The 27,109-nt window shown below is 43.6% G+C and overlaps 1 protein-coding gene across 4 annotated transcripts in view; it reads right to left on the bottom strand.

Moving 5' to 3' along the window:
- LOC122816558 (katanin interacting protein) overlaps positions 1–27,109 on the bottom strand; it is a 3,576,055-nt gene that overhangs the window by 3,184,378 nt on the left and 364,568 nt on the right. For all 4 annotated transcript variants that reach the window (XM_044089422.1, XM_044089419.1, XM_044089421.1 and 1 more), the window contains exon 2: positions 15,394–15,449. In XM_044089422.1, coding sequence (XP_043945357.1) covers positions 15,394–15,449 — 56 coding nt within the window. The remainder of the gene's footprint in view (positions 1–15,393; positions 15,450–27,109) is intronic.

Here is a 27,109-nt window from a genome sequence, read left to right as displayed (position 1 = left end):
TGTTGGAGGAAGCTCCATGTATAACTGTTGAGTAGGAAGAGGAACATGAAAAGGCAGACCTGAATTTAGGGAAATCTGCTGAATCCGCCAGCAAAGTTAGAGTTTGAGACAAAGTAACAGATGAACTAGAAATGCCAGAGGGTGGTAGTGCTGAAGTGTTGGGGTTTCAGGGCCATTAAGGCAATAAAACAGCCCCATAGTAAAGCCCTGCCACTCTCAACTGCCACATGTTTGGTTTTCTGTTTCTTTTTTTAAAGAAAATCTATCTTGATAATCTGGGAGGTTCAGACCCCTGCCTAGATTCAATGAATCTTCCAGGCACTTCATCCCTAACTAAATTTGGGGGAATCCCCCTAGGCCCCTCAGATATAATTAGCTGTGGGTCCCCCTCTATATCTGTACCAGATGTCTGCACAGCCTCAGAGGATGTGCAAGTAGGCAGCTCCGTGTCAGCCTCTAGCTGGGTCATGGCAGGGGGAAATGGACTCATCACCGGGCAGTCCTCAGATTCTTCATCCAACCCAAGAGATGTCCAGCGGAAGATGGACAGCAGCAAGTTCAGTGCATGCATTTTTCTTTGGTGGAGTTGGCCATGGTACCCTGTGTCAATAACTTCAAACATTGGTTTTGCAGATAAATAAAATGGGAAGACAAATGGCTGCGAAGTGTTTACGGACAAAGGTCTGGCAGACATCACACTGAGTATGGTCGTGTGTAGCATCCAAACAAACAAGGAACTTCTCTTGTCCATCTTTATGGGGAATCTGTTTCCCACACTCACATTTTCCCTTTTGTGATGACATAAAAACCAAGTACAAGGAGGAAAAGGGAAAGAAAAAAAATCCTAACAGGGCACTTACCTGTACAGGGCTTGGTAGATAAACTAGCTCGGTGAATGGCATACAGACCGAATTTAGAGGTAGTGTTTGGATTTGGGGCAAAGAAGTTCTGAGGATTAGGTGTCCATATGTCACATATGTACCTTACACCCTGCACTTGGGACATAAGTCTGGCATACGATGCCTGGAAGGTGTAAAGTTTTGGTATATTGGCCAGATATTAGGCTATCATCAGCAGGATATCCCTAAGGATAAAGAATATTGCAACAGTGATAAGGAAGGAATGGAGGACATAATGAATGTTAGCTTTACATCCACCTAAATAAATTATTTTACTGACAAATAAGGACCTTAATAGAGCTTAAAACATTTTCCCCAACCAAACAGCCTTGTAAAATCTCAAATCTAGCTTTGCCCTAGAAACATAAATTCCTTTAAAATTCTGAGACTCCGTGCCCATCCTGATATAATAAATCTGAGTCTCATTAACTGGCATACAAACTATGCCTAGCCTGGACAGATCAGACAAAAAAGACATGCACATGCCTGCCCTAGTGTCAAGTTATTCAGCTCTTCCTTGAATATATTTTAGAAACACACATATACACTCACTCAACTCACGCCTATTTTTTTTTGATTTTCCAAAAAAATAAGTCTTCACATCTCCTCCTTGAGAGTAGATGTGCTACAATATCAAAATTGTCTCTAGTAGTATTACATACAGTACACATGGAATTGTGACAATAAATATGATTGTTACATTGCTACAGTAATCACATTCAGACTTTAAAGCACTATAAAACAAACAAAATAAAAAAAAGGAAAAATAAAAAAGTCCATATTCATACATCTAACTCATTTGTTTTCTAGTATACTAATAATACAATCATGGAAATTGCTAGAAAAATCATTTTGGGGGAAAATGTGCATTCTTCAGACAATAAATACTGAAATAAGCATACAATGGAATCTGAAAATCCTTCTTACATTGCTGTGTTGGCAAGTACGACATCAGAATCATCAGAAAGAAAGACAGGAGCATCAAAAGGAGCAGCACTAAATTCCACTGAAAGCAAAGGACAGTGAAGGAATACAGAGGCAAAGCAAAACAAAAACAGAAAAAGACTAAGGTCATTTACAGTAACCTTTATGGTGTTGCTTTTTGAAATGCATGCACATATTCAGATTATTTTAGTGCTGCAAGTTTGTAAAACATTAAACTTGCAGTCAAATCAAGAAAGTGTTAAACACATATTACAAAACATTTATGTCCTGAACAAATATCTGTGCTTCAAATAAAGCCTTCAGAGTAAATACTGGAACCATCTACATTAGTCAAGTCTATAATCACCTAATCGAAGATAAAGTGATCCAAAACAAGCCAAATCAATACTGGGATGATGTTATCTGTTCAATACTAAATCTATAACTGAAAGTACATATTTTAGTGTATGATTATGTTGCCTTACCTAATACCACATGGCAGACAAAGTACAGTTTTGTACCTACCATAAATGTAGATGTCCGATAGATATGCAACTGCAGTCCTGACATATGGGTTGTCCTGCCTCAGGCAGCCCTTCGGTCGGCCGGATTCCAAAGTCTGGGTCCGGCGTCGGCTGATGTCGCCTCTTCCCCGACGTCAGAGCGGCTGGGGTATAAAAGCATCAGCCGACGCCATCTTCTTCAGTGTTTCTTGCCCCAGATGCCAGGTGCCCTCCAAGGAAGGCTAAATTTAGAGAATGGATAAAAATTCCATATCTGCACAATAGTAATAAACAGATACACCATAACAGATATCCCCAGCTAATTTGACAAACGGGGAGTGGACCCAAAAAAGAGAATTACAGAGGGGTAGGTGGGTGGGAAAACCTGACTGCAGTTGCATACCTATCGGACATCTACATTTATGGTAGGTACAAAACTGTACTATGTCCTTCAAGAATGCAACTGCAGTCCTGACATATGGGTTGAATACCATAGCCAAGCTGGGGGTGGTAGGATCTAAGATAAGGATAGTGTTGCTAAAATGCCCTGCAGGACTGCAGAAGCAAAGGCTGCTTGGGATCTGGAATATAAAGGCAGGTTGTAATGTTTGGAAAATGTATGCACGGAGCTCCATGTAGCAGCTTCTAGAATGTCCTTTGTAGCCACCCCTCTTAGAAAGGCTGTGGAGGTGGCTGTAGCTCTGGTGGAGTGTGGCCTGATATTGGCTGGTACACCTTTTCCATGGAAAGAGTAGCAGAATCTGATGCAGTCTCCAATCCATTTTGAAATTGTTTGTTTGGAAATTGCCTTTCCTTGTACTCCAGCAGCGTAAGCTACAAATAGTTGGTCAGACTTTCTGTTGGCCTTTGTTCTGTCCAAGTAGTAGCGCAATTGTCTGTGTATGTCCAAAGTGTGCAGAAGCTTTTCTCCTTTATTTTGAGGATTGGGAAAGAAAGTAGGCAGGTGAATTGCTTGATTTAGAGAAACCCTGGATATCACTTTTGGCATGAATGAAGGACTGGTACTTAAAGAGACTCTGTCCTGATGGAAAATGAGAAATTGAGGTACTGCCATGAGGGCCTGTATCTCCAAGATTCTTCTTGCTGAAGTAATTGCCAACAGGAAAACTGTTTTCCAGGAGAGAAATTGCAATTCTGAAGATGCTGCTGGCTCAAAAGGAGGAAGAGTTAATTTTTCCAAGACGAAGTTGAGGTCCCATGCAGGTGGTTTTCTTGGAGGTTTGATATTCTTTATCCCTCTTAGAAACTGTCTTAGCAAAGGATGTGAAAACACAGGTGGATCACAGTTGTATTTTGCTGAAATTGCTGAGGCGTGTATTTTTATGGAAGAATATGAAAGGCCGTTGTGAAGCATTTCTGCCAAGTATTCTAGTATCTGTGGGATGCTCATTACTGATGCATCCTGACCCTTGTTGGCATTCCAGATGTTGAATCTCTTCCATTTGGCTGAATAAGTTTTTCTGGTGGAAGGCCTGCGTGCTTCCAGTAAGATCTCTCACTTTTTTGGAGAGAGAGATATGGGGAGAAGTCATGGAACCCTCCAAGCTGTCAGTTGCAATGTTTGCAGGTTGGGATGAACAATCCTGTAATTGTGCTGAGTTATAAGCAGAGGCCATTGAGGCAGGGGCCACGGCTTGGTGCGAGTTATGCTCCTTAGTAATGGATACCAGTGCTGTCTTGGCCAGTCTGGAGCTATCAAAATGCCTTTCGGTTGTTCTGCTTTGATCTTCAGTAACACCTTTTTCATTAATGGTAGAGGTGGGAATGCATAGATTGTTAGAGAATTCCAGCTGAAGGAGAGAGCATCCACTCTCCAGGCTTGAGGATGGTGTGTCCTTGAGCAGAACTTCTTCAGATGATGATTGAGGTGTGAGGCAAAGAGATCTATGTCCGGCCTTCCCCATGCATGAGTTATTTGTGAAAAAATGTCTGGATGCAACATCCATTCGTGCGGGTCCATAATGTTTCTGCTTAGACTGTCCGCCAGAACATTGTCCTTGCCTGGAACAAACTGGGATTGCAACTGTATGTTCAGTTTCAGGACTTTTCCCAAAGAGTCACTGTTAGTCTGCAGAGGGGTAAGAATGGGTGCCTCCCTGTTTGTTTATGTACCACATAACAGTGGTGTTGTCTGTCTTTATTAGCAGATGACCTTGCTGAAGAAATTTTCGCACGGCCACGATTGCATGAATCACTGCCAACATCTCTTTTTGATTGATGTGCAGATGCAATTCCCGGGGTGCCCATTGCCCTTGAATGCATCTGCCCTCCATGTGCGCCCCCCATCCATGATCTGAGGCGTCTGTTGTAATGGTTTGGCTTGCTTGAGGTTTGTTGAAAGACGTGCCTTTGTTTAGCTGGCTTGCTTGTGCCCACCACAAAAATTCCTTTTGTAGACATGGAATGAGTGGAATAATTGCTTCTAAGTTGTGGCTGTATTGAGACCATAAACTTTTTAGGTACCATTGTAGTTTTGTCATGTGTAGTCTTGCCAGTGGAATCAGAAGAATGCAAGATGCCATGAAACCCAGGGCCTGCAGGATTTTCCTTGCAGTCATCTGGGTGTGCTTTGCTAGGCTTTTGAAGTAATCTGGTAATTGTTCTTGTTTTTCTTCTGTGAGGAAAGCCATTTGTGAGTTTGTGTCCAGTTTGGCTCCTAGAAAAAATATTTGTTGGGATGGCAGTAGTCTTGATTTTTGAATGTTGACTGTGTATCCCAAAGCCTGTAGTAAGTAAATGACATAGTCCAAGTTTCTTATCAAGGCTTGCTTGCTGTCCGCTTGTAGAAGGCAGTCGTCCAGGTAAGGGTATATTTGTATCCCCTGAAGTCTGCAATGTGCAATTACTGATGCCAGGCATTTCGTGACTACTCTGGGCACAGTAGATAAGCCAAAAGGCAATGCTGAGAATTGATAATGCTCTGACCCTGCAAGAAATCTGAGGTATCTTCTGCAGCTGTGTCTGATTGGGACATGCAGGTATGCCTCCTTGAGGTCCAGAGTAACCAGCCAAGACCCCTTGCCCAGCATGGGAAGAAGTTGCTGTAATGTCAGCATTTTGAATTTTGGCACAATGAGAAAAGTGTTTAGAGCGGACAAGTCCAGTATAGGTCTCCATTGCTTTTCTTTTCTTGGAACAAGGAACAGTCTTGAGTAGAATCCCTGGCCTTGTTCCTGAGGAGGAACCTTTTCTATTGCTTTGATTTGTAGCAGCTTTGAAACTTGTATGAGTGCCTCTGCCCTTTGATTTTGTGGCAGGTTTGGCATGCCTTGTCTTGTTGGTAAGGTATGGAAGTGGAACCTGTAACCTTTGTCTATTATGTCCAAAATCCATTTGTCCTTTGTAAAAATGTGCCAATTTTTTAAAAATAAAGATAATTTTCCGCCTAAAGGTGCTTCTCTTTGAGCCTTGGTCAGTGGTGTCAAAGTCAAGTCATTGTGATTGTCCCTGTGGAGCAGTAGAAGTCCCTGCCCCACTTCTCTGATTAGTTGGTTGCCATTGGCGGCCCCTGTAGGAGCCTCGGTATTGCCCTCTACCTCGAGCACGCCTGTCTTTTCCCCTTTGGAACTTGTCAGTGTCTGGAAAGGACCAATTCTTCGAAGGCCAATTCCTGCTGAACCTTGGTGGCTGAACCTGGAGGAAATCTTTGACTGTTTGTACTGATTTAGCCTTTTCCTCAATTGATTTCAACACACCCTGTGCATTAGCACCAAATAGCTTGTGTTTTTCCAGAGGTGCATCTAGAAGCTTTACTTTAACATGATCTGGCAATGTCTGTTCTTTCAACCAAGCATGTCTACGTATGACGGCCCCTGTCATAGCTGCCCTACATGAAGCTTCCAGTGCATCATAACCACACTGAAGAAAATGATTGCTAACCTGCTGAGTATTATGAACCAAATCCTGCAAAGCCTTTCTATCTAAAGGCTCAGGAGAGGCTAACTTTTTCTGCAAATCATCCATCAATAAATCCTGATATTGAAACATATGAAAAAGACAGTTAAGTGCCCTCATGGCAAGGGTGGTTGAGGTATAAACTTTTTTACCCCACCTCTCCAGGGACCTAGATTCCCTGTCTGCGGGCAAAGGATTTTTGGCCGTGGAAGTGGCCACTCCTTTGGGCCACTGAGAAATAGTTTCTAGATCAACAGAGTGGGCCTTAAAGAGATGTTTATGAGTTTCAGGAACCCTATAATATCTGTCTGGCTTGACAGGAGCAGGAGGGAGAGAATCAGGAGAAGTACTGGAGTCTGAGTACACATCATCCAATACATCTAACACTGGGGGTATAGCTAAAGGCCTGTGCTGGGGTAACTTAAGGAAAGTCCGAAGCCTTTTCCTGGAGTCGGAGAAATCCTGGCCCTGCCACTGAAAATGCTCTCTCATGGAGTGGAGAATTTCCCCGAAAGAAATATCCTCAGGAGGAGAGGCAGAGGGAATGGATTCATCAGCATCAGAATCCTCGTAGGCCGGGAAGGATTCTTCCTGGGAATCTGAATGGCCTGACTCTCCAGAGGCTTCATCCGAGGAAAGGGTATCTGCCTGCTCAACCCTAGGCCTTTTGTCGGAAGGAGGCTGAGAACCTCTGTCTGGATGAGCCTGAGAGCCCCTGATTAAAGAAATTAGATCTGCAGCTAAATTCATGATCTGTTTATCAGAAGTGGGACCCTGTGAAAAAGATTTAGGAGGGTGAGACTTAGCCTGGCTGGCAGCCTTAGCACGTGTGTAGGCCTTGATGGACATAGACACAGGAGGCCTAGCTGCCCAACGTGCTGGAGTAACTTTGTCCACCGGTATGGTGTCAGGCAAATCTTGGGCTTCGGTTTCAGGAGGAAAATCAACCACCGGCACTGGGGTAGCCTCCGGGACCGAAGTGTGTGGTAAAGCGGTGTCGTCGGCCTGGAGCGGTTGAATTACCGCCTCCGAAGAGACCGATGCACTTGCGGTAGGCTTTAGCGTGGTGTCGGTGGAAGTCGTGGGCCGCGGATGTCGGTCCCGGTCCTTCCGTTTTTTGGAAATATGTGCTGTCGGTAGTTCAGACAGCATGATATAGGAGTAATTTTCCCCAAAAAAGTCTTCAGCAAATTCTGCCCGGCGCCTAAGTGTGCGCTTATTGAAGCAAGCACAGGCAGCACAGGCCGAGACGTCGTGGTCTGGGCCGAGGCAGGGAAGGCAGTAAGAATGGAAGTCCTTATGAGGTATTTGTTTACCACAAGACAAGCAATTATTAACTTTTGCAGTTTTATCTGAAATCGGCTGAGGCAAGAAAAGGTTCCCCAACGGGGTACTTAGCTTTTTGATGACTTCGGTATCTGAAAACACAGGAGCTGGCCGACCGGCACTTGCGAACTGCTTCTGCTTCGGGCACCGCACGGCAAGAAAGACTGAAGAAGATGGCATCGGCTGATGCTTTTATACCCCAGCCGCTCTAACGTCGGGGAAGAGGAGACATCAGCCGACGCCGGACCCAGACTTTGGAATCCGGCAGACCGAAGGGCTGCCTGAGGCAGGACAACCCATATGTCAGGACTGCAGTTGCATTCTTGAAGGACATCAGAGGACTAGAGATGTATACTTTGAAATGTGAAGTATAACCTCACACTACTGAATCTATGAGATGCAGGATGCAGAAGTAAAAAAATATACATATAAAATACAAGGTGCCAGCTTATGCTACAGACCATGTGTAATACAGAATATGGGACTACAGAATCATTTTCTGAAGTGCAGACTACATACCCTATATGATAAAGAAGATGGGACAATACTGAAAAATGATGGGCTGCCTCAATCTTCCATGATGGGCTGCCTCAATCTTCCATTTTCTAAAATACAAGAGTTTGAGCAATGCTGCTTAACACATGATCTCTGGAGACACAGTCATGTTACTCCACAATTCCAATACAACTCACACAAATCATCAGATTCTATAACTCACCTCCTAGACCTCCAAACACAATCATAGAGATTCCTGCCCCTTTCCTCCTTACCATCCATTTCTGAGGAAGACTACTGTTCAGGAGGGCTCCAGAAACATTTGACACGAGGAAGCAAAGGTTGAAGTTCAAAGGTAGCAGTGATCAGGGACCAAAGCTGCAGCTCATCACTTATGTAAGAGAACAGTCAATTTTACTTCTGATGAGTGATGTACATGAAATCAAGTGTGCTTTACCTCAGCTGCTCCAGTCCCCAAACAAAGCACATCTATCCAGAGTTGCAGAGGGTACAAGTGTCTCCTGACCCTTCTCTTCTGACAGACATCAACAGTCCTATCAGAGATCTGTGATCACTTCCAAATCCTGATCACTTGTTGAGAAGATAAAGGTATCTCATCATTTTGCCAGTAGTCCTGTGCTCTTCAGAGACTTTAATACCAGAAACAGTTTACTTTTAATGTGCAAGTATTACTCATAGTTATACCATTTTAAATAAAAAAAATGCTACATTCAAGAAAAACAGCATTATACCACTAAGCAATCACTTTACATAAAATAACATTTAAAAGGAAAACATGACATTTTGATTCGCTAACCTAATATAACCTGATATTTTTGGACATTTAATCGGATACTGACTATGGTGCTACCAAGCTAATCATAGCATAATAACAAGCAACAAGGCTTTATAAATGTAAAACCTGGGCAGTAATTGCAAAACAGGGCACCAACATCGGAAAACAATCAGAAGGAAAGGTGGATAGAACACAGGAAGGACAGTATGATGAAGACAAGGATAGTATTAGCAGGCAGGGCAGCAGTGAGAAAAAATAGCATAGAAACTGCACATATCAGTATCACAGAGAAAGTAAGTAACATCAGAAAGGGCTAGTCAGGCCGTCACCCAGGGAAGCCATAAAGGTACATGTGCGGGGAATATGGTAGAGAATGAAAAGTATAAAAAGAAGAGCACCAGAAGAAGTGCAAATATAAGACATTGAAAGAAAGTGAAAATGGAGGGGTTAAAGAAATGAGACAGCAGGAAAGAGAAGAATAAGTTTGGTTGGGGTTCAGTGCAAGAAGCCAAGAAAAGAAGACAGGCAAGACAGAATCACTAAGAGTGTGGAGAGATGTCAATGTGTTGGAGTCAAAAGAAATATCCTGTGATTAGAGAGAGGGAGGTGCAATGGTACCATAGTACACAATGCTTATGAAAGACAAGGCAGGGTATCCAATGACTGGGCGGGGGGAGATGGCAAACAAACAGAAAGGGCAACAAGAAAAAGAGTAAGGAACCAATAGTAAGCTAAAGCACTGATGGGTAAAGTTCTGGCTATGAACTAGGTAACCCAATTTCGACTAGCAGCTTAGGTACCGTAGGATTTGGCTAAGGGAGGAGAGGAATAGTGTGGCTAAGACAGTTTTCATTCTCTTCATGTGTAGGGGACAGAGGCATGTGCACAACACCATCAGTAGCAAAATCCCTGGTGGAGACCAGGGATCATGCAGAGATGTTACTTACTAGAGGGGTAGGGACACTGATTAATTATGCAAAAAACACATACGTACATTACACCAGGCCCACTGCACATTCACCCATGGATGATCTGGGCATGTGCAAAGGATGCCAGGGTTTAAATATACAACCCCAATCCCTAGCACAAGAATAATGGTTTCCCCTCGGAGTGCACTTGACTCTTACTTCAGGGGAGCAGATAGGCCGTAGCCCCTCCCCCCACAACTCAGAATAAATCTGTACATTACAGGATTCAGGAATGCAATGTTTGATAGAGAGTGGATGTTTAAAAAGAAAAAAAAAGGGAAAAGATGGTATACTAGCACCCTCTAAAGACTACCAAATGCAAGAGTAGGGGATGCTGAACTAGGTAGAGACAAAACTGAAGAAAGGAAAAGGAGTAAGATGATTGTTACAATGTTATATTTGTCAAGAGGCATCATAAGGTACCCTGTCATAAAGAGTTAGGAAAAAAAGAGGCTGACTGAAGTATTTCACCAGGAAAGGCATAAACAAAAATGATCAGTTGGAACCAGAAAAGAATCCTCAATTTTAAGTTCAGCAGGGGGCATAACTTGATCTGCAAGTCCATCCCCATCAATAGCTGAACTACTGATGCTAGGCAGCTCAGCATCTAAAACTCCTCCACATTACTGTACCCTCCATTTTTACCCACAATGCCTTCCAAATTAACTTCCTCTCCAGAAGGCAGAATGGAGAAGGAGGGTTGATATGTTAGAGAGAATGGATTGGCTTACACATCCAGCTTATAGTATCCCGTGAAAGGATTAAGTGAAGCACATGTAATTGCTGCACAATATCTAATGCAGTAATTTTGAAAAATGCCTAAGAGGTATCTACTGGCCTGCTTGAATAAGTACTATACTCTGAAGCCAAAGGTTTGTACTTTTCATAACAGATTTTAATAAATCAGTCAACACCATCTGGATAAAATAATTCTAGAAACTTTATAACAATCCAATTTCTTTGTTACAAAGCTATATGAAATACTATAAGCCTTAACTTAAGAATTTGGTTCTCTCCATATAAAAACAAGCTGTCAGCCCTGGCCCTATTCCATGGAAAAACTCCTGAATACAGCTCACATAATCCACATTAGATTAGTAGTCTTGGTATCTGAGGGGCCAGGCAGGAGAAGATTAGCTTGAGAGGGTCGACACCAGACCGCTTATCCTAAGGGGAGGGTGGCTGCCAGGCCCATAGCACTGGTAGCACCCAGCTGTAGCTGGATGAATCTCCGGCTTACAATGACAGAGCTGTCTTGTGTTTTCAAAGAAGAACTATTTCTTTAGAGCCAGGAACAGGGGGAAGTTTACAATGGAGCATGAGTACCTCCTCCAAACAACTAGTCAGCAAGCAGCTTGTGGGAGGATGGGAGGGTCAATCCCCTAAATCTGAAGCACACAGACTCCCTACCAAATGACTCTCACCAAGGAGGAATGAATGGGCTGACAAGGCCTCTGAAGCAGGAATGAACAGACTGAAGGTCTCTTGCTCCTGACACAACAAACAAGCTGACTGGGTATAGAGGAGTACCTGAGCAGGTCCCGTGAAAGTGGTAGCGAGGAGGTAAATAAATAAAAATCAAAGCTGTATGTGTATATCCAGACTATTGGATTAAATATTTGTCTCAGCCAAAAGTAAGAAATAATAAAAACAGGTTGATAGACTGAGGTTTGTTTCAGTGACTGCCTTGGGCATACATGATGACTAGAGCGCAAACAAATACTTGCAACTCACAGTTAGCTATGCTGGCACAGAGGGATAAAGACCTGACTGTGATCCAGGGACAAGAATTTTACTAGTGACTTGAGTGTGTATTAGAGATGGCATAAGGGAGGAGAGGAAAGGTTAGGCTTAAACAGTACAGTTTTGTACCTACCATAAATGTAGATGTCCGAACTGGATAGCATCTGCAGTCATAACAACTGGGTTGTCCTGTCGTCAGGCAGCCCTGCAGTCGGCCGGATTCCAAAGTCCGGGTCCGGCTGATGTCGCACTTCTCCCGACGTCATCTCTGCTGGTCTCCGGGTATAAAGGCATCAGCCGACGCCATTTTCTTCAGTGTTTCTTGCCCCAGATGCCAGTTGCCCTTCCTGGAAGGCTAATTTTTGGATAAATGCCAATGTTTCCAAAATGGATAGAAGGCAAACTCAGAAAATAAGCATGTATGTACATATATACAAACAAATACACCATAAGAGACTCCCCCCACTAGCTAGCTATTAAGAGGGTAAATACCCTAGGAGTACCAGAGAGGGGAAGGAGGGAGGGTAATCCTGACTGCAGATGCTATCCAGTTCGGACATCTACATTTATGGTAGGTACAAAACTGTACTATGTCCTTCATGGATGCATCTGCAGTCATAACAACTGGGTAGAATACCATAGCCAACTAAGGGAGGAGGAAAACATTTAGATTATGGTGTGGTTAGGATCCCTTGCAGCACAGCAGTGGCAAACCCTGCTCGGGATCTGGAGTACAAAGGTAAGTTATAATGCTTGGCAAATGTATGCACGGAGGTCCAAGTAGCCGCCTCAATAATGTCCTTGGTTGCCACACCTCGTAGGAAGGCTGTGGTAGTGGCTGTTGCCCTTGTAGAATGAGGCCTTATGTTCTGTGGAATTGGTTTTCCATGGAAGGAGTAACAGAATCGTATGCAATTTCCTATCCATTTGGAGATTGTCTGTTTGGAAATTGCTTTTCCTTCCCTTCCTGTTGCATAGGCTACAAATAGCTGGTCAGTTTTTCTGCTACTTTTGTTCTGTCCAGGTAGTAGCGTAACTGTCTATGTACATCCAAGGAATGCAGCATTCTTTCCCCTCTGTTTTGTGGGTTGGGAAAGAAGGTAGGTAGGTGGATTGCCTGGTGTAAAGACACTCTGGATATCACCTTAGGCATAAAAGTAGGATTAGTCCTCATGGACACTCTATCTTGGTGGAAGATTAGGAAGGGCTGTACCGCCATTAGAGCCTGAAGTTCAGAGACCCTCCTTGCTGAGGTTATTGCCAGTAGGAAAGCAGTTTTCCACGATAGATGCTGTAGGTCCGCTGTAGCTGCTGGTTCAAAAGGTGCGAGTGTCAATTTTTCTAGCACAAAGTTCAAATCCCAAGCTGGCAATGGTGGTTTCCTTGGAGGTTTTACATTCTTGATTCCTCTGAGGAACTGCCTGAGTAAAGGATGTGAAAAGACAGGTGGATCAAAGCTGTATTCTGCTGAGATAGCTGATGCATGTATCTTGATGGAGGAATAGGACAGGCCTGTATGTAGAAGCTCTGCCAAATACTCCAAAATGTTAGCCATATCTATAATTGACACATCTTTTCCTCTTTCAGTGCTCCAAATAACAAATCTTTTCCATTTTCCTGCATAGTTCCTTCTTGTTGAAAGTCTGCGGGCTTCAAGGATAATGTCTTTAACCCTTTGGGAAAGCTCTGGGTTAGTTGCTGCTATGTGATGTGCCATGCAGTCAGTTGCAACGTTTTTAGGTTTGGATGCATGATGCTGTAGTTGTTCTGAGTTAACATCAAAGGCATCACGGGTATTGGCCACATGTTGTCCCGAGACATGCTCCTCAGTAATGGGTACCAGTGTTGTCTTGGCCAGTTTGGAGCTATCAGGGTTATCCTTGGACGTTCCTCCTTGATTTTTAGTAATACCTTATGTATCAAGGGAAGAGGTGGGAATGCATATGCTGTTAGACCTTTCCAGCTGAAGGAGAGCGAATCCACTTTCCATGCAAGTGGGTGGAATGTCCTTGTGCAGAATTTTTTGAGCTGGTGATTGAGAGGGGAAGCGAATAGATCTATCTGTGGGCTCCCCCATTTCTTTGAGATGGTCTTGAAGATGTCCGGGTGTAGCATCCATTCATGGGCATCGGATGTGGTTCTGCTCAATATGTCTGCTAGAGTATTGTCCTTTCCCGGTACAAATATTGCCTGTAACTGGATGTTGTAGCTGAGTGCCAGGTTCCAAAGCTCCAAAGTCATTCTGCATAGGGGGTATGAATGAGTGCCTCCCTGCTTGTTGATGTACCACATGACTGTGGTGTTGTCTGTCCTTATCATCAAGTGGCCCTCTTTGAGAAATGGTCTGAAATTTTGGATTGCCAGTTTTACTGCCAGCATTTCTTTTAGGTTGATGTGCAGGTGGAGTTGATCCTGCGTCCACAATCCTTGTACACATTTGTCCAGCATGTGAGCCCCCCATCCTAGGTCTGAGGCGTCTGTTGTGATGGTCTGGCTTGCTTGATAGCTGTGAGTTATTTGTTTCCCACAAGTTAAACAGTTATTGACTTTTTCTGACATCGGCTGAGGCAAGAAAGAGTCCCCAACGGGGTACTTAGCTTTTAGAAGTCTTCGAAGTAGTATTCGGTAGTAGAAATCTCTGGATCCGACCGACCGGCACTTGCGAACAGCTTCTGCTTCGGGCGCCACGCGGCAAGAAAGACTGGAGAAAATGGCGTCGGCTGATGCCTTTATACCCGGAGACCAGCAGAGATGACGTCGGGAGAAGTGCGACATCAGCCGAAGCCGGACCCGGACTTTGGAATCCGGCCGACTGCAGGGCTGCCTGACGACAGGACAACCCAGTTGTTATGACTGCAGATGCATCCATGAAGGACATCTACCTTCCTCTCCTCAGAGAGACAATAATGAAGTGTGTGTTGGGGCACATGCTCAACGGTAAAAAATATTCTCAACAATAATTATCCTAATGAAAACCACAAATATGATGCACTTGTTTCCTAAAAATATTCACAACAGTAATCATTTTGGGTGGCAACGCCCAAGAACTTAAAAACACATACATAAGCAGTAATCCTCTCCACCCCATAATTTTTCTTAACTTGGTTTAGCTGACAATATACTTGTTGCCTGTGCTTAATTATCTACGATAATTTTTGTGAGTATTTTATTTCTACTTTAATATACTTTTCTATTCATGCAGTGTTTTACTTTAGTTGACTGGACTTTCAGATTTACTAATGTGTATTTAATTTGACTCCTTCAGCAGAGTAGCTCATTTCTGCTGCGACAGCAACTGTCATTTTTATGTTACTCAATTCCTGTCGCTTCATACACTGCTTCATTTCCTGTTGGTGGGGTTTATGCTTTCACTTTTTATCAGTATGTTATTACTTTTTAACCTTTTAATAAGGCTTTTCCTGATCAAGTAATGCAATTTTGAGACTTTAGTGATTTTATTATTGTAAATTCTGTTTAATGTCACAAGCCTGAGTTCTGTGTTGTTCCATATTCTATTAATTATTATATTTACTATTAATATTATTTGAGTATTTTTATGTTTTTACAGTTTTTCTCTACTAAATGACTTTTCAAGAGGGTAGCAACATGTTGGATCTTGAAGTCTGTAAGGGAGTAGGGATCTGTGACTGAATGTGAGGTCAAGGTGATCTGCACTACTTCGTCTTTGCATGGAATACACATACGCACACTCATATACATACAGACAACGTATACACACTCTTGCACATGCAACAGGCACGCACACAGCAACCTGGACAAAATTTATAAAAATATACATTATTGCAATAGTTTAAATATTTTACCTCATTTTTAGTCTTCAGCTTTGACTTATGTTTTCTACAGTTTCCAGGACCATGTCCTAAAAATAGAATAAAAATATGTTGAATAAGTCAAGTACAAATGGATACATCTAACAATAAATCATACTTGCAAAGTATATAGAACAGTAAAAAATAAAATAAATAATAAAAAAAGGGGCAAAACAAAGTGTTGACCAGTTTTTGATGCCAGATTATCATTACAATTTATTTATTTTTTTACAATGAATATACTGTTCCAAATGCAGTAAGAACATTTTTCATCTCCCAACATACCTCAGATCTTGTTTGCTGGGCTTATAGTTTCATGGGAATATTAGAATACATGTATGAGAAACCAATACTTGGAGCTCAAAAGAAGGAAAGAATAATGGTGTAAAATCTTACATAAGCATACATCTCCTTCATTTCTGTATGCTGCAGTATTCATAACATGAGGATTCTGCCCTCAACTGACTCATACGCCCAGCCAGTATACAAAAGCCTAATGCTACTGTGAGGTATTTGCAATGCCGCACATCAGCTAGCATATGTCGGCCATAAAGAGATGTTGGGTATAAAGTGGATGTCAGCAAATACCAACATCAGAAATGAATGCCACAAAGCACCAGCATGACCTTAGGTGTGGAAAACATGCCACCAGGGGCCAGGCAAGCATCAGCATCAGGTGGAAGCGGGGGGTGGGGGGGGTGGGGGGTAATACTGCAGCATATAGAACAGAAGGACATCTATGGTTATGGCAAGATTTTACACAACTATTCTATGTCCTTCTGTTAATATGCTGCATTAGTCATAACATGAGTCAAAGCTCAAGCAGATGAAAAGTTGGGCAGAGGAGCAGAAGCAATTTCCACAAAACCATGCAGAATAGCTCTGGCAAACACAGCCCTGGACCTGCAGATGACATATATGATGACTATATGAACAGAATACCAGGTAGCTGCCTCCAGGATACAGCAAGTGTCCAAGCCTTTAAAGAAGGCTCCAGAGGAGGACACTGCCTTAGTGGAATGTGCCCTCACAGCAGAAGAAAGGCTCTTTCCATTGGCTAAAAACAGAAAGAAATAGCTTTAGAAATCCAAGAAGAGATAGTCTGCCAGGAAACAGGTTGACCCAGGGCCCTTGGGTGATAACAAACAAACAGGTGTTCAGACTTGCTGATAGGATTGGTTTTGTTCAGGTAGCATCCGAGCTGCCTGTGCACATCTAAAGTGTATAGAATCCTCTCACTGGAGGACTGGGGTGGGGGGAAATGGGTGGAAGGTTGATAGACTGAACAAGAAATAACCCATTAACCACCTTGGGCATAAAAGACGGGTTAGTGCGTAAAGAGACCCTATCCCTGTGGAAGACCATGAAGGAGGAGGTAGACATCAGAGCTTGTAACTCAGAAACCCTTCTGGCAGAAGTAATTGCCACAAGAAGAACAGTTTTCCAGGTGTAATGTTGTAGAGAAGACAACTTGCTGTTGCAAAAGGGGCCAGGGTAAGTTTCTCCAAAACAAAATTAAGATCCCAGGGAGGAGGGACTAGTTTCCTTGGTGGTCTGATGTGGAGAACGCACTGAATCTGCAGTTAACTCCTATTGACATCTCTGGGCGTCAAATATTGCTTGTTCACATTTGCATCAGTAATTCCAAAACCATGCTATGTACAAAGCTTTAAAACATTTCATCTTAAAGCTTACACAAGAGCAATCTCAACTGCATTAATATTTGACCTCTGTCTAGTGTAGGTAAATAGATATTAGTAAGAAGTTATGTACCTACCATAACGTTCCATGTTAGTTGTCTTCTCTCGCCTTCTTTATTGCTGGATGGGTTCGGAGCCGATCCTCGGCTCCGACTCGGCCACTTACTAAAGCTCGAGAGCTAATTTTACCGGCTTGAGGCAACCCTATATCCCATGATGCAAGGCGATAACTACTCAGATCTCGTTTGGTAGCTAAGGAAATTATGCAATACATTCCACCAACTGGAGAGGAGGAGGAAGAGGTAATAATAGTAATAATGATAATAATAATAATAATAATAATCCCCCGAAAGAGATCAACCTAATCTAGTGACACTAGAAAGCTGATTAGTTGGAAAAATTGGAATAAGACTCTTAAGGGAAGAGGCACAATCTTCTCGGTCTGACCAGGCTAGGGGGATGGTGGGCGGGACGCAAGAAAGAAGGCGAGAGAAGACAACTAACATGGAACGTTATGGTAGGTACATAACTTCTTAATGTTAAGTTGTCAATCTCGCCTTCATTCTTGCTGGATGGGACCGCGTCCCTAGCACCTCTATCCTGGGTGGCTCAATGGAACAGACTCTTGAGAACGGTGGAACCAAAATTCGCTCTGTCTCTGGAGGCCAAGTCTAATTTGTAATGTGAAACAAAGGTACGAGGAGAGGCCCATGTGGCTGCTGCACAAATAGTGTCTATTGGAAGTCTAGCCTGAAAAGCTGTAGATGTAGCTAGAGCTCTGGTAGAATGGGCTTTTGGCCTGGAAATCAACTCTTTATCTCTGAGCTAATAAATGCAAGTAATCACAGAAGACAGCCATCTAGATAGAGTTACCTTGGATACTGGAAGGCCTTTCCTGTTCTCTGCATAGGATAAAAACAGATGATCAGATTTCCTAAAATGCTTGGTTCTGTCCAGATAATATCTGAGTTGGCGGTGAACATCAAGATAATGTAGTTTTTGTTCCGCTCTATTAGAATGATTTGGGAAAAAAACTGGAAGATCAATGGATTGATTTAAGTTCGTCTGCGATGTGACTTTGGGTAAGAAAGACGGATTAGTCCTTAGAGAAACTCTGTCTTTGTGGAAGATTAAGTAGGGAGGACGAATGCAGAGGGCATGAAGCTCAGATACTCTCCTGGCAGAAGTAATGGCGACTAGAAAGAGTGTCTTCCAAGAAAGAAATTTCAATGAACAGGCAGCCGCAGGTTCGAAAGGGGGAAGAATCAAGGATGTTAAAATTAAATTTAGATCCCACTGTGGTGGGGGGTCTCTAATCGGAGGTTTAAGTAAAAAAATACCTCTAAGGAATGCCTTGCAAAGTTTATGTGACATAATGTTGTGGTCCAGCAAGCCTATATGAAAATTTGAAATGGCTGCCAGCTGAACTTTTACTGTGGAGGAAGAAGATCCTGAATGAAAAATCTCGGCTAGGAAGTCCAAGACCGAATGAATCGGAGCAGTAAAGCGGTCTATATTCCTAGCTTTTGCCCAGAAGGAGAAACGTTACCATTTACTAGTGTAAATCCTTCTGGTGGAAGATTTAAGGGAAGCTACTATGATATCCCGGATGGGATTAGAAATCATAGGAAGCCTGGCTAGGGATGGAAGCGGAGCAACCAAGCAGTGAGGTTGAGAGAAGGTATGGATTGGTGCAGCTGCCCCGACTGGTGGGTCAGAAGATCTGGAACCGGGTCCAGATGCCATGGCTGTACCAAAAGATAACGACGTAGGAACGGAAACCATATCTGTCGAGGCCAATAAGGGGCAATGAGAATCAACTTGGTTCTCAAGGCGGTTGCTTTCTGAATTACTTGTGGTATCAGAGGAAAGGGAGGAAAGGCATAAAGAAGTCCCTGGGGCCAATCTTGGGTTAGAGCGTCTCTGGGGGGATGGCCTGGAAGGGGGAAGAGAGAGAAGAAGTCGGGGCATATGCTGTTTTGAGGTGTAGCAAAAAGATCGCAGCAAGGAAGGCCCCACTTCTGAAAAATCTCTTCCGTCACAGATTGTTTGAGAGACCACTCGTGAGGCATGAGAATAGCTCTGCTCAACCTGTCCGCTATGAATGCTGGATTTCCTGGGGATATGCATTGCTATCAGAAACCACTGAGAAGAGATTGCCCACTGCCAAAGTCTGAGAGCCTCTCGACACAGTGGATAGGACTTGGTTCCGCCCTGCTTGTTGATATACCACACTACGGACATATTGTCCGTTTGGTCTGCAATAGTTCCCAGGGGAAGAGAGTCGTTGAGGGCTTGCAACGTTAAAAGCACTGCTCTCATCTCCAGGACATTTATGTGCAGGTGGCATTCGAAAGGTTGCCAAGTGCCATGGACCATCCTGCCCTGATAATGCCCCCCCCACCCGATCAGGGAGGCGTCCGATGTAACCGTGGCGACCGGGGCAGGAGGAACAAAGGGTCTGCCCTAATGGACTTGAGGGGACGATATCCACCAGGTCAGATGCCTTTTGCAAATTGGAGTTGTTATGATCCTGTGACGCATGGGAAGTTGTTGAAAGGACCATTGGGCGAACAGCATCCATTGTAGAAGACGCATGTAAAAGCGGGCAAGGGGAAGAAGTGTTATGGCGGCCGCCATAAGACCCAATACTTTCAGAGCAAATCTGGCCTGAATTTTGTTGCTGTGAAGAATCACATGGACGTGATTTTGAATGTCCAAGATCCTTTGGTCTGTTAACTTTGCTGAAAGTTGTACGGTGTCCAATTTGGCGCCTATAAAGGTAATAGATTGACAAGGCGACAAGGCAGATTTTTCAAAATTTATATAAATCCCTAGCCTTCTGCAAATGTGAATGGTGTAATCTCTGGCTTGGAGAAGTTGATGCCTGGTGGTGGCAGTGAGGAGCCAGTCGTCTAGATATGGAAACACCTGGAATCCTTGACGTCTCAGGTGAGCCGTAACCGCTGCCATACATTTGGTGAACACTCTGGGGGCTGTAGTGAGTCCAAATGGCAGGGCTCTGAAGTGGAAGTGACTGATCCCCAGCCGAAAGCTGAGAAACCTTCTGGAGCGCCTGTGAATTTTTATATGATAGTATGCATCCTGAAGGTCTACCGAGCACATCCGGAATCTTGTTTTCTTTACAAACTTGTTTAGTTTGCTGAGATCTAATATTGGTCTCCAGTCCCCTGTCTTTTTTGGTACTAAAAAGAACCTTGAGTAGATACTGGATCCTATTTGGTCTGCTGGGACTGGCTGGATGGCTCTTTTTGCTAGCAGTTTTGAAATCTCTGGTACTGCTAGTTCCCTTAGACCGGGTGGAACATCTGGAAAGGTTCCCTTTTGCTGAACTGGGGTTTGAATAAAGGGAATTTTGTAACTCTCGGATATGATCGACTGTACCCATTTGTCTTGAGAAAGGGAAAGCCAGGCTTTTGGGTACAGCGATAATCTTCCCCCGACTGCCTCCGAAGGTGGACAATCGGGCAACATCTCAGGGATGCTGGAAGGGTTTGTCAGAGAGCGGCTCCCTGCTACCCTGATTCTGCGGACCCCCTCTGCCCCTAGGGTGGCGTCTGTTGTTGTTACCCCCTCTGCCTCTGGGGGTAAACTGACCTCGTGCGTCAGGCGTGACTCCTTGAGATTTGCGGAACCACATTTTCCCTCCCTTCTGACCTTTTGGGTAAGGTCTTGAAGGGGTGGAGAAACGGACTCCTATGGCAGAAAGAGTCTTGCCATCTTGTTCACATCTAGTCAAGGTGTCTTTCACTTGAGGTCCGAACAAAGTCGAGCCATCAAAGGGAGAGTTTGTGAAGGACGCCTTGAAGGGATCTGCAAAATTACAAAGCCGCATCCAGGATTGACGCCTTAAACCCACTCCTGTGCCTGCGGCCCTGCTCGCTCCATCGGCTGCATATGAAATGAGCCGCATGGAGGAGTTAACAATGGAGTTTAGGATTCCTAGCTGTGAGTTCATTTTATCCTGGGACCCAGCAGCTGACGGATCCTGTAAAACTTCTCCCAATTCTTTAAGAACATCTCTTTGAAGGTGGGTGAAGTGACACAAATAGTTCAGCGATCGCATGGCAAAGGTCGCTGAAGAAAAAATCCTCTTGCCGTACCTATCCATAATCCTAGAATCCTTGTTAGGAGGATGGACAGGTACTGAAGGATCAGCTAGTTCCTTCTTGGTGGCTGCAGCCACCACCATGGCATCAACCGGGACACCTTTTGTCAAATATTGCCTATCAGGTGGGGCCGTAATGAATTTAGAAGGCCTCCGAGGAATGGGTTCCACCAAATCCGGGGCCATCCATGCCCTCCGAGCCACCACGTCCAAAAGAGGGTCGAAAGGCGGAGACACCCAGGAGGTGGAGGGTCGAGACCCGAATGCCTCCAGGTATACTGACTCGTCCTCGGAAGGATTAAGGGAAGGCCAGTTCCCCCTCTGCTTAAGGAGTTCAAGGATGTCTGAGAAAGAGACATCCTCAGAGGGGGACCTTGGGGATCCCTCAGACTCATCCAAGTCAGTATCGGATGTAATAGACTCGGGGGAGTCTAGATGTTTCCTCTTACATGTCCTCTTACGTGGAGGTTCACCTGACGGGTCAGGAGAAGCCTCGGAAGAGGAAGATATTCCCAATGGGGAAACCTGAGGCGTTGGATCTCTGGGTCCGGGAGCAAGAGAGTGGAAAGAGACGTCAGCAGGCACTGTAGTGGGAGGAGCTGATGGAACTGACCGTTGACTACGCCCTGGGGCTAGTACACTCCTCATCACCTCGAAGACTCCCCCGTCAGAGAGGCCAGAAGGCTCCCTCTCCGAAGAGATAGGAACTCCAGGCCGCACCAACAGGGACGGCTCCGAGGCCGATGTCGGGGCTGAGCTCACCAGCGCCGAAGCTCCGAGAGGGAGAACGGGGTCGGACAAGGGTCCGATGCCACTCGCCCCCTCGGAGCCGACGAGAGAGACCAGACGCCCGGATCCCTCCAATGAAGGCCTCAAGGAGGAAATCGAAGCAGAGGACGATGGAGCCGAAGGGGGGGTGGTATCGGCTCTGAAGTCACAACAGTCACGGCTCCGAGGAGCTCAGGCTCCGAGCTCTGTAAGAGAGTCGAAGGAGGAATGTTAGTTGGATGTGTGATAGCTACCATCTGTTGAGATGGGCTATGGAGCATTTGGGCCAATGCCTGAGACTTTAATAGTCTACTCACCACTCTCTCAAGGTCGTGATCGGATAGCCTGGACGACCGAGAAGAACGGCTCCGATGGCTCCGCTCCGAGAGCAGGGGTGATTTCGGAGCCGAACGTATCGACTCCAACGAAGGGGATCGTGATCTCTTTTTTGAGATAGGTGGAGCCGAAGGAGCCGAGGATACGTCGGCTCCAGCCAGAGCCAACACTGAGTGCCCAGATTTAGCAGCATCGGTGCCGGATGGAGCCGATACTGTAACTTGTAATATAGAAGGATCGGCTCCAGCCGGAGCCGATCTCGACACTGAAGGAGAACCAGTAGCCGATGGCTTAGGACTTGAAGCCGAAGGCTTAACTGGTTTCGAGGGCTTCCCCGGAGCCGACTTAGTCGGGGAGCTCTCAGGCTTTAATAAGCCCCTCAGTATTAATTTATTTCTGCGCTCCTGCAGGACTCTTGGGCTGAAGGCATGACAGATAGCACAAGAGTCCTGCAGGTGCCGAGGTCCCAGGCAGTAAACACAAGAAGTGTGACCGTCTGTCAGAGACATCTTCTGACAGCACGAGTCACACTTCTTGAAGCCTGAGACCTTTGTGTCCTTCGACATAGCTATGTCGAGGAAACACTAAGTAACAAAAAACACAGACACACACACAATAAACACCCTATCCAATAATAAAAAATTTAAACAGGGATACAAACACACTCAAACACCACACAGAAGCCCTGACAGAAAAAATTAGGAAAGGGGGAGGCTTAAGGCCTAACTAAGGGGAAGGGATAAATAAGTAACGGGAATAGGTCCAAATTAAACGTTAAGAGTTTACACAATAACAAAAGTGACTAAAACTAAAGGGGTGAGACTAAAAGTCTGAATTTGAAGAACTTACCAGGAGCTGGTAAAAAAACACCTCGCAAGCGAAAGCGGCAAACGAGATCTGGGTAGTCATCGCCTTGCATCATGGGATATGGGGTTGCCTCGAGCCGGTAAAATTAGCTCTCGAGCTTTAGTAAGTGAACATTTATACGCTATCAAGACATCTAAAATGGAAAACGCACTAGCTAAACATGTATTTTACAACCATAATCATAGCTTTAAATTTATAGCCATAGACCACATTGCAGTGAATCAAAGAGGGGGCCCGAGACCAGTACAATTGGAGGAAGCAGAATTAAAATGGCAAGTAAGATTGTATGCTTACTGCCATCCTGGTTTAAACAACACTTGTTCAATTTCTAGCTTATTGAAACTAAAGAGTTTAAAAAGATAAATACACTTGGTGCATCTACAATATGTGTCTTTTATAATGTTTGTTGTACTACACATTGTTAGTAGTAGGACATTTGATAAGACCTTAGACTACTACCTAATTTAAGTACATTTTTTATTACTCTTTATCATTTTTTATTATGCTCTCTTACTATTCTTATTTTTAAGACAGTTTTATTCTTTTGTATTCATTGTTATCATGTTTTACAATTTTGGTGTAAGCCCTTTAAGGACTTGATTGAATAATGAAGTTATTAGGTTCTCAGGTTGTAATTGTTAACACAATCACTATATACATAAAAATGTAACTGTTGGTTTGAAATGTGTGGAGATTCTGATGAAGTTGGGTATTTGACCTGACGAAAAGCGCTTCAATTTTATTGTCTTTCAGTAAAAGAAAATTTTTACTATACTGGTGTCACTGGTTACGGTCCTTTTTGGTTTAATTGTTGGAGCTTTTGCCGTTCGTGTTTTTCAAGATTGACAACTTAACATCTGCTGTTTTTATGACATTAATTTATACAGATATAATTTTTACATTTTTCTAAAGATCTCATCAACCAGGTAACACAGACAGAATTCCTTAACCTCAAATGAAAGCTAGATGAATAAAATGCTGCTAACAGTATGTGTGTAACTTGAGTGTTTACTGAAATAGTGTAAGTTTGCTGAAATATTGTAATCCAGAATTCGTAAACTAAATGGTAGGGAGTTGGTGGAAGGGGAGTTGAAGAAATAAAAATGGACAACACAGATGGAACATTATGGTGAGTACACAACTTCTTTGTCTGATGCTGTCAATTCTCATTCATTCATCAGAGTCCCCAGCTACCTGAATTCCCAAGAGGACATTAGGAAAGGACATTCCTGAGCACAACTGAGCCAAAGCCTGCTCTTCCCCTCTAGACCAGATCTAATTTGTAACGAGTAATAAAGGTATGAGGATTATCCCAAGTAGCAGCCGCACAGATATCGTCCATGGAAGAAATGGATAAAAATATTGATGATGTTGCCATGGACCTGGTTGAATGGGCTCTCAAAGGTTTTGACAAAGACAAGCTTAATTTGTTATCAAACAAAGGATATGCAATCAGTCAACCATTTCGATTCAGCGAAAAAAACAAACAATTGATCCATTTTTATGAAAATCTGTGCTCTATGCAAACAGAAACATAATTGTCTTTGAAAGTCCAACAAATGCAAAATGAAGTTACGTTCTTACCATGATGTTCCACCACTGTTGTCTGTCTTCATCCTTAATTAAACTGTGGGTCTCTGTTCTGACCCTCAGAACCGACCAGCCGCTTTACTAGCTAAAGATTCCAAACTAGAGCTCCTCCCTTCTACCCATAATTCCTCCCTCCTCCAGATTACCTCAGATTGAGATAGCAATAACAACTATCAATGGTTAACAAATAGACCAACACAGCCAGTAGAGAGTAAGGATTAGAATGTCAGGACCTCAGTAAAGAACTGTGGTTCCTATGAACATATCCATCAGATATCTCAAAGTCTTGGATTGGGGGAAGGTTAATGAAAAATGAAGATAGACAACACAGATGGAACATTATGGTAAGAACATAACTTCTTTATCTGATGTTGTCATCTTCATTTATTCATTAACCTTTGGGACAGAGTCCCCAGCTACAAAAAACCCAGGGTAGACCTCATTGAAGGATATTCCAAGGTACAGCAGACCCAAAGGCACTTCAACTCCTGGGGATAATGTCCAACTTATAATGCGTAATGAAAGTATGAGGGTTTGACCAAGTAGCTGCTGCACAAATGTCCTCAATAGATACCCTTGACCAAAAGGCTTGGGAAGTTGTCATAGACCTTGTGGAATGAGCCTTAATCTGACCAGGGACTGGAATGCTTCTGGAGGAATAAACTAAGGAAATGCAGTCTTTCAACCATCTTGCTAGAGTAATCTTAGTAATGGGTTTACCTTTTTAATGTCTGAAAAGGATACGAACAACTGATCAGACTTCCTGAAGGACTTTGTTCTAAGTAAAAACATAATTGCATATGTACAGCAAGCAAATGAAGAGTGTACTCACCCTTTCTTCTGAAAATTGGGGAAGAAAACAGGACGATTAATAGAATGATATTATCTTGCTTGGCAACTTTAGGAAGAAAGGATGGATTGGTGCAAAGGGTCACTCTATCTTTGTGGAATATCAAGTAAGGAACTTTGCAAGAAAGAGCCTGAAGTTTGGAGCTTCTTTTTACTGAAGTAATAGCCACCAAAAACAATGTCTTCTAGGAAAGAAATTTCAAATCTACTATAGCTGCTGGTTTGAAAGGGGGATAGACTAGAAATAGAAGTTATGTCCTTACCATAACGTTCCATGTGGAGTGTTCATCTCGCCTTTGTTCTTACACATGGGTTCGGAGCCGATCCTCGGCTCCGTGTCGGCCGCTTGCAAGCTCTGCATCGAGAAGAAGCTCGAGACAACCTAATACCCACAATCCCCCTCTGCCTTTACCTCAGATCTAGTTTGCAAGCAAACCAGCAGTCAGAGAGAGAACACTCATGTCAATATCACATTTGCACAGAAACTCAGAGTCTATATATATAAATATATATATATATATACACATGTTAACTATATATACAACAACTGCAATGCAGAAGCAGAATGCCCCAGACCAGGCACCAAACTGAACGTTCTTCCTAAGGGTGGGAGGGTGGGAATGTAAGAACAAAGGCGAGATGAACACTCCACATGGAACGTTATGGTAAGGACATAACTTCTATATGTGATAGTGTTCAATCTCGCCGTTTGTTCTTACACATGGGTAGCGTCCCTAGCTCCTTGTTCCTGAGGAACTCACGGAAGGACGTTCTTGAGCACAGTGGAACCAAAGGTTGCCCTGTCCCTAGAAACCTTGTCTACCTTATAATGAGAAATGAATGTATGTGGTTTAGACCAAGTAGCAGCCGCACAAATAGCGTCTAGTGGTAGGCGAGCTGCATGAGCCAGGGATGTAGACACTGACCTTGTGGAATGTCCTTTGGGTTTGTGCAAAAGAGTTTGATCTGAAGAATCATAGACATAGATGATACAATCAGTTAACCACTTAGAAAGAGTTCTTTTAGTAACCGCTACTCCTTTTCTGTTATCAGCAAAGGCTACAAAAAGTTGATCAGATTTCCTGTGATCTTTTGTTCTATCCAAGTAAAACCTTAGTTGTCTGTGGACATCTAATTTGTGCAACATATACTCCATTTTATTGGAGTGATTCTTGAAGAAAGTGGGTAATTCAATGGACTGATTAATATTGTTAATAGAACAAACTTTAGGAAGGAAGGATGAATTAGTGCAAAGAGAAACTCTGTCAGAGTGAAAGATCAAATAAGGGTGTTTAATGGAGAGAGCTTGAAGTTCAGATACTGCCTAGCAGATGTAATGGCTACCAAAAAGAGAGTCTTCCACGACAAAAATTTCAATGGGCAAGAGGAGGCTGGTTCAAAGGGGCAGCATCAACTTAGATAATAATAAGTTTAGACTCCAAGGTGACGAGGAGATCTAATTGGTGGTCTA

Source organism: Protopterus annectens, chromosome 12.part0 (genome assembly GCF_019279795.1).
Source record: "Protopterus annectens isolate FY-2018-M chromosome 12.part0, PAN1.0, whole genome shotgun sequence".
Classification (NCBI taxonomy): Eukaryota; Metazoa; Chordata; order Ceratodontiformes; family Protopteridae; genus Protopterus; species Protopterus annectens.
The sequence above is the reverse complement of the archived record's forward strand: the minus strand, read 5'-3'. Positions and strand labels throughout refer to the sequence as shown.